Source organism: Hevea brasiliensis, chromosome 14, assembly GCF_030052815.1.
Source record: "Hevea brasiliensis isolate MT/VB/25A 57/8 chromosome 14, ASM3005281v1, whole genome shotgun sequence".
Lineage (NCBI taxonomy): Eukaryota > Viridiplantae > Streptophyta > Magnoliopsida > Malpighiales > Euphorbiaceae > Hevea > Hevea brasiliensis.
Window position 1 is genome coordinate 15259054 of NC_079506.1, and position 19316 is coordinate 15278369.

Below are 19316 nucleotides of genomic sequence, written 5' to 3' on the forward strand. Positions count from 1 at the left end.
TTGGTGATAAAAAAAAAATATTATCCAATGTCACCCTCTCTTTTACATAAGCTTATTAAATATTCTAAATAGGCTAAAATATAATATACATTTTTTTATATAAAAATTAGAGAAGTGGGATTCAAAAATATGTTTTTAGCCCATCTTATACTTACATATTTATTACTGTTTTATGTATTATAGAAAACTATTTTATATCTATGTGAGAGAGGGTGCATATACTCCAAAACACTGTGTTTTTTGCTTTTGATGATATAGTTATTATGCTATTTTTTAGGTGGCTTAAATTTTGGATATATTTTTTATGGATTCGAATTGTGATCCGATTCGAAAATTTCACACGATAAAAAGTGAGATCTGTGGTGGTAGCGGAGGGCACAGGCTGATAGGCTTGGACTTGAAAATATTCTACCCTTTGCGATAGAGTTGTGAGATATTCGGGAAACACACTGAGGTTAGAGTTTGAAAGTTCTGAGTGATTGTATCTTGTTTGCTCTTTTTATCATAGTGGAATTTTTTCTCTTATCTTGCCTGTGAACGTAGACCTTACAATTGAACCACGTTAAAATCTGTGTTATTATTTTTTTATTTTTTATATTATATAATTGTGCGATTTACATGTATCACTTAAATTTACGTGCTGATTATAACATATTAAACGAGTGATATTTATCTCTTTTGGAAAGTCGAAGCCATCACAACTACGCTTTCTCTCGAACGGGTGAGATGCTGTTATGCTTTCCATATCAATCTCCCTCCAAGAATATTAAAGTGTTTTGCGTTGGAATTAAGGATTCAAATAAAAGCAGAGATTAAATAGAAAAAAAGGTGAAAGCTAAATCTCAATTTTCTCATCTTTGGGCTTACGAATCACATCTTTCTTCTGTTTGAAGAAAGCTTCTCGCTGGAATCATGTTGTATTATTCCATCGTTCGTGAAGCAAAAGCTTCTGCAGAATATTGCTGTACCTTTGGACACTTTGCTTTGGATAAGAATTCTATATATTACTTCCACGTTACTTCTTTCCTTTTTCTTGGCTTTAGATGAAGATTTTGTATATTACTTCTGCGATAAATTCTTACTTTAAAAAGTTAATTTATTGTGGACTTAAATCACAATATGTATAATGAGAAACATATATAAAAATAAGTAAAATGCATAAGTTTGTTTATTTTATAAAACATATTTTTAAAAAAATATTCATTATATTTTTTAATATTTAAGACTTTAAAAATGTTTTTCTCGTTAAAATAAGATTTGTTTTAAATTTTAATAATTTTATTAAAATAATTTATATATGTAATTATGCATTATATAATATAATTATTAATTTAATATTATTATCAAAAAATAAAAAATATTCCCATAAAAACTATTTTTTAAAAAAAAATTATTTTTATAAAATTTTTTTTTATATGAATTATTTTCCCTAAAAAATCAATTTCCGCAATTTATGAGCCTTCCTTCCACGTTAGCTTCTTTTCAATTTTTTGGGCTTTTCTAAAAGAAGACAATATATAACTTTAACGTTTTCTTGACTTTGGGCAATGGTTCTATAAATTAGTTCTTTCCTTTTTTGTCCTTTTATCCTCTCACAATGAAAAAAAAAAAAAAAAAAAAAACTCACTAATATAAAATTTAAAAAAATTATAAAACCCATTTAATTAATTAAATATAAGAATAATACTTATGAAAACCTATAGAAATAAAATGAAAAAAAAATTGCATATAGTTAAAATTATAATAAATAATATATCCAATATATTATTATACAGTTATATATATATATATATAAAAACAATAGGTTCTACTTATGAACATTAGGCACGCATCAACTTAGACTTCTCAAAGAGTGAATTGTGGAACATTTTGTTTCCCCATTCACTAAGAAGAAATGGCAGAAGCAGTCGTCTTCAACATTGCAGAGGAAATCATCAAAAAGTTGGGTTCTCGTGGCCTCGAGGAGATTGGGTTGTGGTGGGGTGTCAAGGATGAGATCGAGAAGCTGAAGAAAACAGTTTCCATGATCAAAGCTGTGCTGCTTCATGCAGAGGAGCAATCTTCTGTGAGCAATGAAGTTCAAGAATGGCTTGGGATGTTAAAAGAAGCTTTCTACGATGCAGATGACTTGTTAGATGATTTTTCCACAGAGAAGCTTCGTAGGCAAGTGATGTCTGGCAATAGAATTATGAAGGAGGTACGCCTTTTCTTTTCACATTCCAATAAGCTTGTTTATGGTTTCAAAATGGGTCACAAGATTAAAGAAATTAGAGATAGATTGGCTGAGATAGCTCTAGACAGGAAGTTTCATTTAGAAGAACGTCAAAAAGAGACATCTGAGACTGAAATGATCAGGGAAAGGGAACAAACTCACTCTTCTTTACCAGAAGTAGTCGTTGGTAGAGAAGAGGACAAGAACAAAATTGTAGAGCTTTTGTTTTGTTCCAACTTTGAAGAAAATGTGCCAGTGATTTCAGTAGTTGGAATTGGAGGGTTAGGAAAGACAACACTAGCTCAACTTGTATACAATAATCAGAAAGTTAAAACACATTTTGAGCTAAAATTATGGATTTGTGTGTCTGATAATTTTGATGTAAAACTCATAGTTGAAAAGCTTGTAGAATCTGTCACTGGTGATAGACGTAGTAATCTTGAGATGGATACACTGAAAAACATCCTTCATGAAAATATTATTGGGAAAAATTATTTGATTGTGTTGGATGATGTGTGGAATGAGGATCCTGCAAAATGGTTTCGTTTGAAAGATTTATTGGTAGGTGGTGCCAGAGGAAGTAGAATAATAATAACCACACGTCTCAAAAGGGTTGCTGAGATAACTCGCTCAGTTTCAATATATGAATTGCAGGGCTTGTCTGAAATTGAGTCTTGGTCATTGTTTAAACAAATGGCATTTAAACGAGGGCAAGTGCCGAGCCCAAGTCACGAGGCAATTGGAAAGGAAATTGTAGCAAAATGTGCAGGGGTCCCTCTAGCCATTAGAGCAATAGGAGCTCTATTGTATTATAGAAATACTGAGTCTGAATGGTTGTCTTTCAAAAATAAGGAACTCTCAAAAGTAGATCAGCAAGAAAGTAATATTTTACCCACTCTTAAATTGAGTTATAATCATCTACCCTCACATTTGAAGCAATGCTTTGCCTATTGTAGATTGTTTCCAAAAGATTACAAAATTAATGTACAAACATTGATACATCTTTGGATGGCACAAGGATATATCGTGTTATCAGATCCTTCCCAATGCTTTGAAGAGATTGGTCTTGCATACTTTACGGATCTTCTTTCGAGGTCTTTTTTTCAAGAAGTTGAAAATGACAGGTGGGGAAACATAGAATCTTGTAAAATGCATGATTTGATGCATGATCTCGCTGCATTAGTGAGTGGAGGAGCAAGTGCCGTACTAGATTCAAATGTGGCATATGTTGATGAAAGAACTCGACATATATCCATTGCTTCCAATTCAGACTCAAGATGGGAAGTTTTACCTTCTTTGCTTAAAGTAAGGAAGGCAAGGTCATTGCTTCTACCAAATGGATCAAAATGGAGTGAAATCCAAGAAGACCAGTGCCATTTGATTTTTTCCAAGCTGCGACGTTTACGAGTGTTAGATCTGCATGATTCAGGCATTGAGATGGTGCTGAGTTCTGTTGATAAACTGAAGCATCTAAGGTATCTTGATCTTTCTGGGAATGAAAGGATCAAGATACTTCCTGATTCTATTACAAGACTGCAGAACTTACAAATTCTGAAACTGGTAGAGTGCATGGCACTTGAACAATTGCCAAAAGACATAAAAAAGTTGGTCAATCTTAGGCAACTTAGCCTGGAATCATGTTATTCCTTAAGTCATATGCCTCGTGGGATTGGGAAATTGACATGCCTTGAAAAATTATCAAACTTCCTTGTTGCCAGAGATAGTTCTGTCTCCAAGCATAGTGGTGGACTTGATGAATTACATGCCTTAAACAACTTGAAAGGAACGCTACGAATCAGTTTAGGGTATGCAGTGAAAAATAGAGCATCAGCATCAGATTTTAAGGCTGCCAATTTGAAAGAGAAGCAACACCTTCAGCTCTTGAGTTTAGATTGGAGTCAACTTGAAAATGATATTGATGATGTTGCAAATGATGTTGATATTGAGGAAATGTCATTGGAGAATTTAAGGCCACACCAAAATCTGAGAGGGTTGCTTTTGTGGGATTACAGTGGAGTGAAGTCTCCAAGTTGGTTTCCTTCCCTCGTTAATTTGATGAGCATTTCTTTCCTTAACTGCAAAAACATCCAACATCTCCCATCATTGGATATACTCCCCTCTCTCGAAGGTTTAGAAATTGAAGAATCAACTAATCTAGTGTACATAGATACTGAAGGAGAATCCACATTATTCTTCCCTTCCCTAAAGTATCTTTTTCTCAGAAATTGCCCAAATCTGAAGGGATGGCGGAGATGCAGCGGGGATAATAGAACAGCAGCAGAACTGCTTCCATTGCGTTGTCTTTCTGATTTCGAGATACACTCTTGCCGTAACCTGACTTCAATCCCACCTTTACCATCACTTGAGAGACTGAGATTGGAAAAATCTAGCATGAGTTCATTGGAGCAGATACTGAACTTGACAATTTCGGTATCAAATTCCAGCTCATCTTCTTCTTTTCATCCATCTTCTCCACTTTCCTATGCTGGGTCTCAGTTGAAAAGCTTGACGGTTTGGGAAATTGAGGATTTAGAATTTCTGCCAGAGGAGTTGCTGCCATGCTTCACTTCTCTTCAAGAAGTGAGTATTTTTGATTGCTCGAGGTTGACTACTGCTGCATCTGAAGGTGAGAATGATGACAATGAGCAATGGAAAGGCCTTAAAAGCCTCCATACTCTTCGATTGGTTGGCATTCCCGAATTGGTGGCTATCCCAAAGGGGCTTCAACATGCAACTGCGCTGCGATGTCTCATAATTGAAAGGTGTCATAGTTTGATGTCTTTACCAGAGTGGATGGCAAATCTCACTGGATTACAGTATCTATCCATCTATGCATGTTCAAGACTGAACGAGAGATGGCGAAACAAAATGGGTGAAGGCTGGCACAAGATTTCCCACATCCCAAATATTCAAATAGACTCCAGAACAATTCAACAGAACGGCCTCTACCAACTGTAATTAGAAGAAACCTTTGCTGTTTTGCTGGTATGTACAAAACTTTTCATCAGAAAAGTATAAAGTACTTCTACATGCAAGTTAATGCTCATCTTACAAATTCCTCGTTTTTTTTTTTTTGCAGATTTTTATATAGTAATTCAATAGTCCTCTGATTTCTTGTTGGTACTTTCATGCTTGTCTCTCTTGGCCATGGAGGAACTTCAACTTGCTGCCTTTCTCCATCAGCATGTTAGCAATTGGTGATTTATGAAACTCTTACAATGTTGTGACCTGGTTACAACCAAACAGAAGAACAGAGGAAAGAGGGAAGAAATGGAAGAAAGAGGAGAAAGAGAAGGAGAGAGAGAAAGATCAAGAGGGAGAAATAGAAATTGTATTGATTAATCTTGATGTCCCAATTACAACTTAATTCTCTTATTTATCAGTTATGAGTAACTACTGATCAGCTAACTAACTAGAGCAACTAACCAACAACTCTAACTTCTTTTCCTTGTCTTAGCTTCTTGATTATGGTCCCAGGGGTTGATTCAATCGTGCAAGATAATATTGTTTGATTGAAGAAGGTTGTTTACTATAGAGGACAATTGTTGACAGTAAACTAACAAACAGCAGTTCTTTTAGAGCAAATAACTGGCATGCCACAGAGCTCAGCTTCACAAGAATGTCTTTCCAAGTACAACAGTATCCATTACCTGAAGTTGACTTCACTCGCAGATGCATTCTTTGTTTTCTTAAGAAGAGTTTAGCTTGTTAAAATTAACTTCATGTGCTCTGATCTTGAACACAGTATGTTACATATATTAAACCTTGTAGGTAACAAAATTTGCAGCTTTAATTCTTGGATATAGAGTTAAACTTGGCAATAGTTAAGATCAAAATAATGATTCTGTTGTGGGATCTTTTGAATCAGCATTCTATTTATTTCCCAATAATCCTTAATTTCAATTTCACTCTTCCGGATTAAGTAATTATTACAAAAATTAAACTTATGTAATTTATTTTAATGAAGATCCAGTTTCAAAGAAAAAGTAATTTAACTCAGTAAGTAAAACAATATATGTTTAATTTCCTATAAATAAAAAAAAAGGTTGAATATTTGTATCTAAAAAAAGTATTATTTTGTAGTGCTATAGAGAGAGAGAGAGAGAGAGAGAGAGAGAGAGAGAGAGGGGGCTAGTTAGCCAGCCCAATGACATTTAAAAAATAAAAATAATAATAATAATAAAAAAAAAAAAAAGAAAATGCTTTACTGCACTAGAAAGAGCGAGAAGAGCAGGAAGAGATGACTAGTGAGAAACCGGTATCAAGTACAGCAGAACACAACTCAGCTGTTGGGTTCCCTATCATATGGTCTATTTACCTGCAAGTGAGAAATCTCATACTTTTTCCTTTTAATCCTTGCTATTTTAAGTTCAATCCATGCCCCATTTTATCAAATTGTCATAGATATGTTTCTGGGTTCTCTTTTAGTTCGTAGTTGCATACTGAAAGATTGAATCTTTGTTGAACATTTGTACGCCATTTATCAAAAGGGTTACTTGTTTTATATGGCAAGTAATGATCAGTCCTTGATTCCCTGTTTTTCTGCTGGATGTTTGACATGGGTATTTCATTGAATTAGGCAATTGATAGTTCTTGCCATAATTTTCTTTTCTTGCTTGATAATTTCTATTCATTTCAGTTTTAGAAATATAATCGACTGCTAGGGTTTCTCTTTCCTAACATGGATTCAGAGATACTCAAAATCTTCCATAAAAGAGGAAAGGAAGGGGGAAATAATGTCCAGAAAATGTCCATCACATAAAAGTGCCAGATTTGATCTGCTATTTTCCACTTATTGAATCTGGATGCAGTATTTGGTGTCATTGCTTTCTTTCTTGCACCTAACATAGGGGCATCAACCCTAAAATTGAAACTTGACCCTCAATAGAACTTTGTTTTCCCCTTCCCCCCCCGCTTTTGGCCATATGCTTTAAGAAAGAAAGAAAAAACTTTTGCCTTTTGACTATTGACATTTGAAACTATGATATTTGTTTGCTTTTCAAAAATTAAAGTTGGACAGTAGATTGCTCATATCCTTGAGATTCTTACTGTGTGCCTAATTATAATGACATATTTGAAGTAAACAGAAATAGAGGATCATCAGCTCCTTCTATATGATGTAAATCTTTGTAAGTTAATCAATGGCGTACTTTATTCTTTCTTTGCTTATATGTTTCAAGGTTTAACAAGTTTGGTTCTGATTCTATATGCAGAGTTGGAAGGATTAATGTTTCTACAAATCTTGATTGATCTCCAAGTTCTCAAAGAGTAGCAAACAAACAGGTGTCATATTTATTTCTAGATTTGAAGCATTTTTCTATCTAAATACTGCTATTATTTATTGCACCTGCACTCCCTTGAGAAGCTGGCAATTCCAATGAACTTTGCTCCTCTGTTGATGATGATGGAATGCAATGATAAATGCCTTGAACATGGGGGTCTATCCTGGTCATGGGAGTGATTATACATTAGACGGCTGTCAATTGCTGTGGTTCACAGTTTGCTTTATCTTCTCCTAAACTTGAATTGTCCTTTGCTCTACATTGACATTACCACATTTGCATTTAATTTCAAAAAGATTAGTTGAATTCCAGAAATTAAGGTATTAAAACAATTTCAACTTTTTGCTACAGAAATTTTCTGAATGGATTTGGAAAAAATACTTGACACTATGTAAGTGCATTAAAGGAGGAAAAAATTTATTAGTTTACAAAGGATGAAAACCAGGGCTGAAACTATGCTTATGAGTTGTGTGTTAAACTTCTCTCTTTGGATCTTATTTAACACTTCCTTCTTTCATCAGATACTGATTGCTACAAAAATCCAATAGGTCTTGCCATTTTCTTGTAGTCTTGTTCTCAACTGCTATGAAAACTTCTTGCAATTTCTCATTCTTTTCCTCCACTACCACTGTCACCTATGCTTTCCATAATGGCCACACCACTCCTAAAGAAACCAAGGAAATTCCCATTGACTCTCCCTCCGAAGATCCCATTATCCCCATAACCGACCATCTTCCTCAGCCAGATGCCGCCACCAAGATCCAATCTGCCTACAGGGCCCATGTAATCCACACCCTCTACAGAAAGATATCATCAGTCAATTCCGAAGCTGATCAACTGCAACGCCAAATCCAACGGCAAGAGACAGTGGATGCCATTAGGACTAATGAACGAGAGAAACTCAGAATTAATGAGGCCTTGATGGGTTTACTTTTAAGGCTGGACTCAGTACCTGGGTTCAATCCAACAGTGAGGGAGGCACGGAGGAAGGTCAGCCGTAGGATTGTGGGGCTGCAGGAGATTGTGGATGGGATATGTGGAAGTGCTGGCCATGATTGGTGTGTTGGTTGTGGGTTTGCAAGGGATTGGAATGAGGTGTTAGCAGAGATGGAGAGGCAGGTTTGTAAGGAAAGAGGTGGTGAGGAGATGGAGAGGTTCTCTGCTGAATGTCTTGGGTTTAGATGTTTGCAGAGGTTTCTGTGTGAGCCATGAAAAATGCTAGAGGTTACTTTCTTCTTGTGGTATAAGGATATATGTCACACATGTATAAATGAAGATTAGCTCTAAATATATATCTTGTTTTTTAGATTTTTCTTTGTAGTTATTCAAGTTCTGATGATAATTATTTTTCTACATCCTTTTGTAACAACTCAAGAAACAAAACAAAAGACTTCATTCAAAAGAAAAGATTAATGCATTTCTACCTCCTTTTTCCAATTAATTTTTCTTGTTCTTGATTGTATCCCTTGTTTGGTTGCTGGGGGGGACTTCAAGTTCCTAGGAAAGTTAACAAGGCTAATTTATTCGGTTGGCATTTTATTTCAATTTATTAGGAAGCAAAGGAAGCCACTTTCTTCGCTTTCAAGGAAGCAATTTACTTAGTCCATGAGGGTAAGTAACATCCTGGGAAGTGAAGTTTCCAAGAAATAGAGAGTTTGAATCAAAGCTTATATTTGTGTTGAATGGAAAGAGGAAATAAAGAGGAAGATGGAATGAAAGAGCTTGAGTCCTAGAAATAAAAAGTAGGAAGTAACTTTTAGAATGTGAACCATTTAAAAATTTCAAATTGAAAGTTTTATGAAAAATGCTCATTGAAGATTACAAGGGATAGCCCTATGCACAAATGGTATCCTATGTCAAGGAGCTTTCGTAACAACTCTCTTGTTAGTGACATTTTTTTTTTTTAGCTTTAATGTTCAATTTCACTCGAAAATGTTTGATTTAATTTATTTTTAGTTTTTTTCAAATTAATTTAAAATTTTTAATTTAAATTTAATTTAATTTAAAAATTAAGAAATTAAAATTTTTCTTAGCTAAATCAAACAATAAAAAAATTTAATTTAAAAAATAAAGATTAAATTTTTTATTTTTTTATAAATTAAGAAATTAAAAAATTTAATTTAGAAATTTTAATTTTTAGATTAAATTAATTTAAGTTAAAAAATTAAAAACAAATTAAATGAAACCCAAAATTGTACAATTACTTTTTCTCCTTTTCTTTTATGCCATGATCATTGAAGACTAATATAGCATATATCATATTAAATTTTTTTTTTTTTAATTTCTTTCAACTTATGTAACAGGATTATACTTATTATTGTCTGCTTATAATGATGTAGCATTCAATAGACATCTGCTTTCTCCTCTAAATAATGCTATCACTGGGCCAATTCTTTTTTAACTTCTTCTTGGCATTGAGCTTCCCCACTTTCTTTTTGTCACATCACATCACTTGTCATCTTTAATGCAATTTTTCACTTTTGATTTCAAACTTTCTGAAGGACTTTATGTGGTAAATTGCACACGAAATTTCAGACTCATTTGGCTCACATATCAGGGTCATCCCTGGCTTTGGATGTCAATTATTTTTATAATTTTAGATAATTTATTTAAAAAAAATTTTCTTCTTTCTAAAATAAAAAAAAATATTTTTTAAATTTTTACAATTTCATAATCCAACAGTTAACAAACATATGTATAAAGTGAATTCTAAAAAAAAAAATTCAGCTCTATCATTTCAATTAAAGTGCTGGCATGGTCCACATTAACAGTGTCTGTGCAACGCGTGATTGACTTTTCCGCACCATCTACAGAAAGTCTGGTGCGCTATTATTAGCATAGTCAAAGACCATTATGCCCTTTCTCTCAATTGGACATTTTTTTTTCTTATTAATATGGGTAGGATGTTAATATGTCGGGTTTCGTACGTATATCTGATTTAATTGAATTTTTATAAAATAAATTTGAGATTTATAATCAAAGTTGAATTGAATTTAAATTTTATATGTTAAATATATATTATTTAAATTTATTTATATAAATATTTAATTAAATATAAAATATATATTTTTATAATAATATTTATATATTTTATTTTATATAAAATAAAATTTAATTATTTTATAAAATTATTAAAATTTTAAAATATAAATTATTAATTAAAATAATTTTTTATACAAAATATTAATTAAAATATATAAAATTAAATAAATTTAATTTTTTTAATAATGATAATCTGATCTGATACAAGTTCAAGTAGTTAAAAATAAATTTTAAATAGATTTAAAATAGATTTAATTTTTTATAATATTAATCGGGTTCAGATTCAAATAAGGTGATTTTTGTAAGTACTGTATTAATTGTTATCCCTAAATATAGACACACTTCTAATATAGTGATGGCAATGGATTAAATTTTTATAAGTATTTGATTTCACTTAATTATTTCAATAGGGTGAATTTAAATTTTATATAATCATATTTATAATGAGTTTGAATTTAAAAAATAATATCTCTGATGAATTTAAATTTTATATATTAAATATCTATTACTCGAATATACTTATAAAAATACTTAATTAAATATAATATTTAATTAAATTCAAATAAATAATTTTCATAAGTAACTTATCCATTTTCTTTCTCATTTTAACATATTTCTTTTGTTATTAAATTAAGGCTCATTAAAATTTTTTATGAAAATTATTTTTTAAAAAATATTTATTATAAAAATGTTTTTTATTATTTAAATATAAATTTAAATTAATAATATATATTTATATAATATATATAAATATTTTTATATTTTAATAAAATTATTAAAATTTAAAAAATAATTTTTTCATTTTAAAATAAGAATTACTTCTTTAAAAAATAATTTATTTTTTTTTAATTAATAAAATATTCATTTAAAAATATCAAATTGTAAATTGCATGAATAATGTTCATGAGCATGATGCAGATAGAATATATCATCTTTTTGTCACATCACATAATGCAGACAGATCATAACATCTTTAGTGTAATTATAAATATCCTTTAACACACTGAATTTCAACTTTCTGGAGAGATTTTTGTGGAAAATCTAAATTCTACTTAAATTCCAAATTCATTTAGTTCACATTACCACTCGGAAAAAATTCGAGATTTGATTAATTAGATATTTAATTTGATTAAATTAAATTTGAAGTTAATAAATTGACCTTATTAATTTAAAGTTAGTAAATTAAATTTAAAGTTAATTTTTAAGTTATTTAATAAAATTAATTTATCAAATTAATTTATAAGTGAACTTAATAAATTCATTCAAAGAAGTTCATAAACTAATTTATTAAATAAATTTATTATTTAACTATTATAATATTGAATATATATTAATATGTTAAAAATTTAAACTATTAATAGAAAAATTAATATTACATAAATTATTTTATATAGAATATCTTATATAAAACGAAAAATCAACAATTAACAAACAAATATAGATAATGAATTCTAAAAATTTGTGACTATCATATAGTTATTTTTTTAAAAAAATTTCAGCTCTCTCATTTGAATTAAAGTGCTGACATGGTCCACATTAACAGTATCTGTGTCTGGTGCACTCATTGTTGGGATAGTCAAAGACCATTATGCCCTTTCTCTCAATTGCACATTTTTTTTTCTTATTAATATTTGACACTCTTCCGACATATTTTTTCTCTTTTCAAATTAAGACACATTAACGTTTTTCATGAAAAATATTTTTAAAATTCAATTTAAAAATTTTAATTTTTAAAATTCAATTAAAAAATTTTAATTTTTAAATTAAATTAATTTAAATAAAAAAAAATTAAAAATAAATTAAATGAAACACAAAATTGTACAATTATCTTTTTTTTTTTGCCCTTTCTTTTCTTTTATGCTAAGATCACTGAAGACTAATATACCATATATCATATAAATTTTTTTTTTTTTATAAGTTCTTTCATCTTATGTAACAGGATTAGACTGATTATTGTCTGCTTATAATGATGTAGCATTCAATAGACATCTGCTTTCTGCTCTAAATAATGCTATCAGTGGGCCAATTCTTTTTTAACTTCTTCTTGGCATAGAGCTTCCCCAATTTCTTTTTCTCACATCACATCACTTGTCATCTTTAATGCAATTTTTCACATTTGATTTCAAAACCTTCTGAAGGAATTTATGTGGTAAATTGTACATGAAATTTCAGACTCATTTGGCTCACATTTCAGGATCATCTCTGGCTTTGGATGTCAATTATTTTTATAATTTTAGATAATTTATTTAAAAAAAAAATAACTTGAGAAAGTTATTTTTTTAATTTTTATAATTTTATTAAAATATATAAATTTTATATATATAATATAAATATATGTAATTAGTTTATTATTAATTAAATAATAAAAAATATTTTATTAAAAAATATTTTTTAGAGAATAACTTTTATAGAAAACATTTTTTTTATATGTAAATTATATATAAAAAAAACTAAGCTAAAAAGTGAGCCAACACATTAACAAGAAATTTGTAACTATCGTATAGTGCTTACATTGTCCACATTAACAGTATCTGCGCAACGCGTAATTGACTTTTCCTCACAATCTACAAGAAGTCTGGTGCACTCATTATTAGGATGGTCAAAGACCATTATGCCCTTTCTCTCAATTGCACTTTTTTTTTTCTTATTAAAATGGGCACCCTTCTAATACAGTGATGGCAATAGAAGAAATTTTTATGAGTACTCAATTTTACCAAATTTTAGTAGGTTGAACTTGAGTTTTATATAATTAGTTTTGTATTGAGTTTGAATTTAAAAAATAAGGTTATGTTTTATTTGAATTTTATGTATTGAGTATTATTATTTAAATATATTTATATAAATATTTAATTAAATATAAAATATATATTTTTTATAGTAATATATATGAATTTTATATATTTTATTTTATATAAAATGAAATTTAAATATTTTATAATATTATTAAATTTTTAAATATAAATTATTAATTAAAATAATTTTTAATATAAAATATTCATTACAATATATAAAATTAAATGAGATTAAGAATTTTTTTTAAATAATAATAATTGTATTTGAGGTTGATTTAAATAGTAAATAATAAATTTTAATCAAATTTAAAATGAAATTAAATTTTAATGATATTAATTAAATTTAAATAAAATAATTTTTATGAAAACCCAACTCATTCTCATCCATATACCAACATATTTCTTCTCTTATTAAATTAAGGCTCATTAACATTTTTCATAAAAATTATTTTAAAAAAAATATTTATTATAAAAATATTTTTTATTATTTAATTATAATATTAAATTAATAATATATATTTTAAATATTTTTATATTTTAATAAAATTATTAAAATTAATTTTCTCATTTTAAAATAAAAATTATTTTCTTAAAAAATAATTTATTTTTTTAATTAATTTATTTTTTAAAATATTTCAAACACTAAAAAATTTTTTCAAAACAATATTTTTTCGTGAAATAAACAAAATTCTATATCTCTTCTTTTCCTTGAAAACTATAATGGCAGAAGCATTCGTCTTCAATCTGGCATTTCTACCTCTTTTCCAACTTTTTTTTTTATTGTCCTTCATTGTGATTGTAGCATAAATCAAACTACTTTTTTTTTTTTTTTTTTTTACGATTTTTCTTTTTCAATTTCAATGGAATCATCTTTAATTCCTTTTGTTTTCCTTGTATATAAACCAATTGAGCCGAACAAGATTAACCATTTTACACACTTATTAAATTAGCTTGTCATGTTTAAATTTAACTCATTTACCTTAATTATCATTTCATAATACCACAAATATATTGATTTTATCTATGATTATAAAATAATATATTAATAATTATTATTTAAAAACATAATATAATTAAAAGAAATTTAGGAATTTGAAGCATAAAGTATGAAAAATGCAAAACTAAATTCAACAATGACTAATTTAATAATTCACAAAATAAAGAAATTGATAATATTAATAATAAAAATTAATAAAATGAGATTAAACTAAACACTCAAAATTAAAATTCCAATCAATAATTGATAAAAGACGATTTTAGAGTTATGGGTTCATATTTAAGTCATTTTGGGATTTTCCCTAGCTAGCCCAATCCATGAAACTTATGGGTTTAAAGGAGATTAATTCTAAAATCTTTTGAAAACTCTTTCGAATGAGACAAAGAGTGCCTTAATTAACTTAATCATACTTTCGTGGAGTTAAAATTATCCAAGACCCATTAGGTTCTTTAATCAATCTATTAAAACCCTCTTAACCTTTAGTCTATTTCTAGATCTAAGTTAATTAAGTCCAATTTCTTGATTAACTATCACTTGATTTTCTCCTTTCAGTGCTTCAACCAAGGATTAAGAACATAACTTAATGGGGCCCTTCATTAAGCATGTGAATAAGCACACAAGAAATGGATTAAACCTCATAAATTTCATTAAATTGGGATTAACCCAGTTCAAATCCACAAAAATAATTAAAATATTACATCTCTTACTCCAAAATCAAAGAAAACTACTCACAATCCATGTTTAATACAAGAAATTCTAAGTAAAAGAATAAATAAATGATGAAAATAAACAAAAACTAAAGAAACCCGATACAAGAAAGGTAGGAAATATGCAAGAAAAGAAGAAAACTCCAAATCTGATCTAGAAATGGAGAGGTGACGTTTTGCCCTCTAATTTCTGACTCTTCCCCTGTTACTGCTTCCTTTTTTGTCTCCTCCCCCTTTCTAAAATGAGATAAGGGCCTATTTATATCTTTTTCTCTGACAAGTAGCCCTAAAATGGTGTGTTTGATGTGTATTTTTATGAGGGAATATTCTGCTAGCTCATTATGAAGACTTATTAGAACTGCATAAGTGGACTGCATAAGTTATGCAGTCCCTTATGCAGTTTTCGGCTAGTTCCTGGGCTCTCTGTGCGAAGCTGCATGAGCAGGGTGCAAGACTGCATAAGTTATGCAGTTTTCCGTGAGGTTGCATAAGCAAGGTATGAATCTGCATAAGTTATGCAGTAACTTATGCAGATTTCGGCAGGTTTGGAAAATTGTTTCTTCTCCCTGTGCAGAACTACACAACTTATGCGGCAAGTAATGCTCAATTTGGCCAATGCATACTTCAACTTTGAAACTTGTTTTTGACATCTTTGGCTGTAGAAATCACTCCTCAATGGCAAAATTTCTTTTTTTTAGTTCCTCAAAAATACCATTTTTCCAACAAAATAAAGTAAAATTACAAATTAATCCAAAAATTGGCAATCATGAAAAACTATCTAAATAACTAATGAAATTAGCTAAAAGTGACTAACAATCAAATAAAATGGCCATGAAATTAAACCTAAATGACTATGCAAAATGCATGTATCAAATATCCCCAAACTAAAGTCTTTGCTTGTCCTCAAGTAAACTTTAAAATATAATGCAATTTTTAGGGGTGCCTTATCCAAAGAGCTATGAAAATCACTTATTAAAGTAACTTAACATACTTTTAGCCATACCAACAATCCATATACCCATCCTTCAAGATGCAAAGAATCTAATGCTTATCCAAGCTTTCACCGCTTAGCCATCAAGTCAATTATCATCCAAAATTCCCAAACCAACCAATCAAAAGAGAGAGTCATGCTCAAAAAGAATTCTAGAACAATTAATAGCCAAAGTGTCTCTATATAGAATGATGGAATTTAATGAGTGAATGAATAAATTTCCAATCCCATAGGCAAATTCTCTACTCCTATCTCCACTAATGTAGCAAGTACTATCAAGAGATCAAAGGTCTTTTTAGGAATATAATGGGGCTATGGGGTTCAAAATGAGGCTAAGAAGAAAAAGGGTAAAAAGGATTCAAAGCATGAGAATATTTTCAATCTTGAAAACATAAGGTACACCTCTTATTACCCCTTTTTTTTCTCTTTTTTTTTTTTTTATATAAAGAGGAGAGAAATATACAATGAGAATTTTTAATTGCTAGCATATTTTACAAAGTACATTAAATGGAGGGACACTTTGATACTTTAAGCTTGTATCTTGTATCTTCTCTTGATGATTGTTCCTAAAAATACCACCCCCAAACTCATTTCCTTTAATTACTTTGGGTGGATTTCTTTCAATTTGAATGACAATAATGAAAATCATGTATACTAGCATTTTTACATCATGATAAGCATTTCTTCTCATTTTTATTATTTTTTTTTCTCCCTTTTTTTTATAGCGTACCTAATATTATAAATAATTATTCTCATGAAAAGGGTTGGAGTGTTTGGTTCATTAGCTAGGTAGCAATAAGGGTTTCAAGAAAAATTAGGAATATAAAGGCTCAAAGGAGTTTGCAAGGGTTAATTTTAATTAGAAAAAAGGCCAAAGGTTTAAAATGAGAAGGTTTAAATCAAAGAATGCCTAATCATCTCTCTTTTCAAGTACAAGCTGGTATTTCACCTCGAAAGGTTAAGAAAATTTGTTCTAGGATTGGTGAGACACTACTTGACTACTTTTTATCCTATAGTTCTCTCTAAACACTTCCATCTCCAAATGACTAGTTGGGTGACTTTTTGGCTAAGAAGATATAGGCAAACGACAAATACTTCAAAACTTTGCACCTCTTAGGAAACTTTCAATCCACAAAACCAACTAAAGGTAAGTCAAATCACTCTCATAAGCAACTTCCTATAACTCAAAGGACTTGGCAAAAATTTTATTTTATAAATGCATGATTCCTAAAAAAAAATTGAGCAATGCATTAACTAAATAAAACAAATCTATTTGTAATATCTATATGGTATGATTCCTAGATAATGTGTAATGTATATATATATGTACAATATAATGTATGCAATCTAATTACAATGTATGTGTATGCTAATGAAATGGAATGAAATGTTTTTTTTTTTATACTATTTCCTATATTAAAATGTGAAAACTTTTTGCAAAAATCAAAATTAAAACATTAATGCATACCCCCAAACTCAAAGCAAAGAGGAATAACCAGGAATAGTTAAATTTTAAAGCAAAAAGAAAGAGTTACCTGGTATGGGACAGTGTTTTATCATCTAGAATGTGAATTTAAAAGATGATGGTGATGCATAAGAAAGCTGCACAAGTTACACAGAATAAATGCTGTGCAGAATAGGTGCATAAGGAGAGTGCATAAGCTGTGCAGTTGGGGTGCCTCCCAAGAGCGCTAATTTATAGTCTTTAGCTGGACTCTTGTCATGTTTCATGGTGGCTGGAATTGGAATTTATTGCCTATGTTTCTAATAGGTGCTTCAATGAATCTATACTTCATTTTCTTTCCATCACATGAGAAGATCCTTGTTGCTTTGTCTAAAAATCCGACCATTTCTTTCTTGACAACCTTTGGTGCATCTTTTTCTTTGAGAGATGGTTGTTTTACTTCACTTTTCTCCACTTGCTCAACTTGAAAGATTGGTGCCATAGGACAAGGTGGATTATTATTCAAATGTTGTGCAAATGCAACCTCTTTTGGATTTTCATCATTGATACTCCCTTCAGGGATAAGACAACTTTCAAGAGAAGCCTTCGGATAGCTCTTTCTAAAGTGCTCTTTTACTAACTTATCAACTATATCAATTCTCAAATAAGAGTCTACATCTTCATGTTGCTTCTTCTTATCATTGCCAATGTTGAAGACTAAATGATCCTCTCCGACTCTGAGATTAAGCTTTTCACCTTTCACGTCAATCAAAGCACCAGCTGTAGCTAGGAAAGGCCTCCCCAAAATGATTGGCATATGAGAATCCTCTTCCATGTCCAAAATGACAAAGTCAACTGGGATATAGAATTTTCCAACCTTCAGTGGTACATTCTCCAAGATCCCTTCTGGATACTTAATTGATCTGTCTGCCAACTGAAGAAACATGTGGGTTAGCTTAAGATCTCCCATAATGAGCTTCTCATAGATGGAGAGGGGCATAAGGCTTACACTAGCCCCTAAATCACATAAAGCTTTTATAGAACATGATTCCCCAGTGTGGCATGGAATTGAAAAACTTCCTGGATCCTTGAGCTTTGGAGGAAGTTTCCTTTGGAGGATAACACTGCATTCCTCAGTTAAGGCTATAGTCTCATAATCTTCAAGTCTTCTTTTGTTTGAGAGAATTTCTTTCAAAAACTTAGCGTAAGAAGGCATTTGGGAAAGAGCATTGATAAAAGGCACATTTATATATAGCTTCTTCAAAACCTCTAAGAACTTCTCAAATTGCTTATCAAGCTTGGCTTTTTGAAATCTCTGTGGAAAGGGAAGCTGTGGCTTGTAAGGCTCTGGAGGTATGTATTTCTCTTCTTTCTCTTCAACCTCCTCTTTACCTTTTCTTGCACTCCCTTTTTCACTCTTTTGTTTTTCATCTCTCTCAACATCTTTCTCATTTTCTCTCTTCTCAACTTTTTCACTCTTCTCAGTATGCACTATTTTACCACTTCTCAGTGTGATGGCATGACATTGCTCCCTTGGATTTTCTATCTGACTAGGAAGTCTTCCCATTGATTTGGTACCTGAAGAGCTTGCTTGTTTTACAATATGATTTTCCAGCATCCTATTGTGTGTTTGCATTTGTTCCAGCCTTGCTTTCATCTCTCTCATCTCTTCATCATGCTTAGTTTGATTAGCAAGAATTTGTTATAATAAAGCCTTTGTGGTAGAACTTTGTTTTTGCTGTTTTGATAGAGGTGCAGGATTTGCATTCTTTTGCTGAAAACTAAGTGGCGGTTGCCTAGGTTATTGGTATTGATGCCCTTGTTGTTGTGGTGGAAAGTTTTGAGTTGA

General features: G+C 30.2%; 2 protein-coding genes across 6 annotated transcripts; both read left to right on the top strand.

Annotated features, from left to right (window-relative positions):
• The first annotated feature begins 1695 nt into the window (after nucleotides 1-1695).
• On the top strand, nucleotides 1696-5620 carry LOC110649163 (putative disease resistance protein RGA3). Of its 2 annotated transcripts, none has more exons than XM_021803607.2 (2): nucleotides 1696-5197; nucleotides 5396-5620. In XM_021803607.2, exon 1 carries the CDS (start codon nucleotides 1895-1897, stop codon nucleotides 5168-5170), a length of 3276 nt encoding a protein of 1091 aa, XP_021659299.2. In that variant the 5' UTR covers nucleotides 1696-1894; the 3' UTR covers nucleotides 5171-5197; nucleotides 5396-5620. The 2 variants fall into 2 exon arrangements, with proteins under 2 accessions (XP_021659299.2, XP_021659297.2); XM_021803605.2 differs by having other exon boundaries at nucleotides 1697-5197; nucleotides 5292-5620.
• A 750-nt stretch (nucleotides 5621-6370) lies between these two features.
• LOC110649166 (BAG family molecular chaperone regulator 5, mitochondrial) lies at nucleotides 6371-8935 on the top strand. Of its 4 annotated transcripts, none has more exons than XM_021803612.2 (4): nucleotides 6410-6536; nucleotides 7293-7341; nucleotides 7426-7495; nucleotides 8016-8935. In XM_021803612.2, exon 4 carries the CDS (start codon nucleotides 8080-8082, stop codon nucleotides 8704-8706), a length of 627 nt encoding a protein of 208 aa, XP_021659304.2. In that variant the 5' UTR covers nucleotides 6410-6536; nucleotides 7293-7341; nucleotides 7426-7495; nucleotides 8016-8079; the 3' UTR covers nucleotides 8707-8935. The 4 variants fall into 4 exon arrangements, with proteins under 4 accessions (XP_021659301.2, XP_021659304.2, XP_021659305.2 ...); XM_021803613.2 differs by having other exon boundaries at nucleotides 6412-6536; nucleotides 7300-7341; XM_021803609.2 differs by lacking the exon at nucleotides 7293-7341 and having other exon boundaries at nucleotides 6371-6536.
• Nucleotides 8936-19316: the final 10381 nt, after the last annotated feature.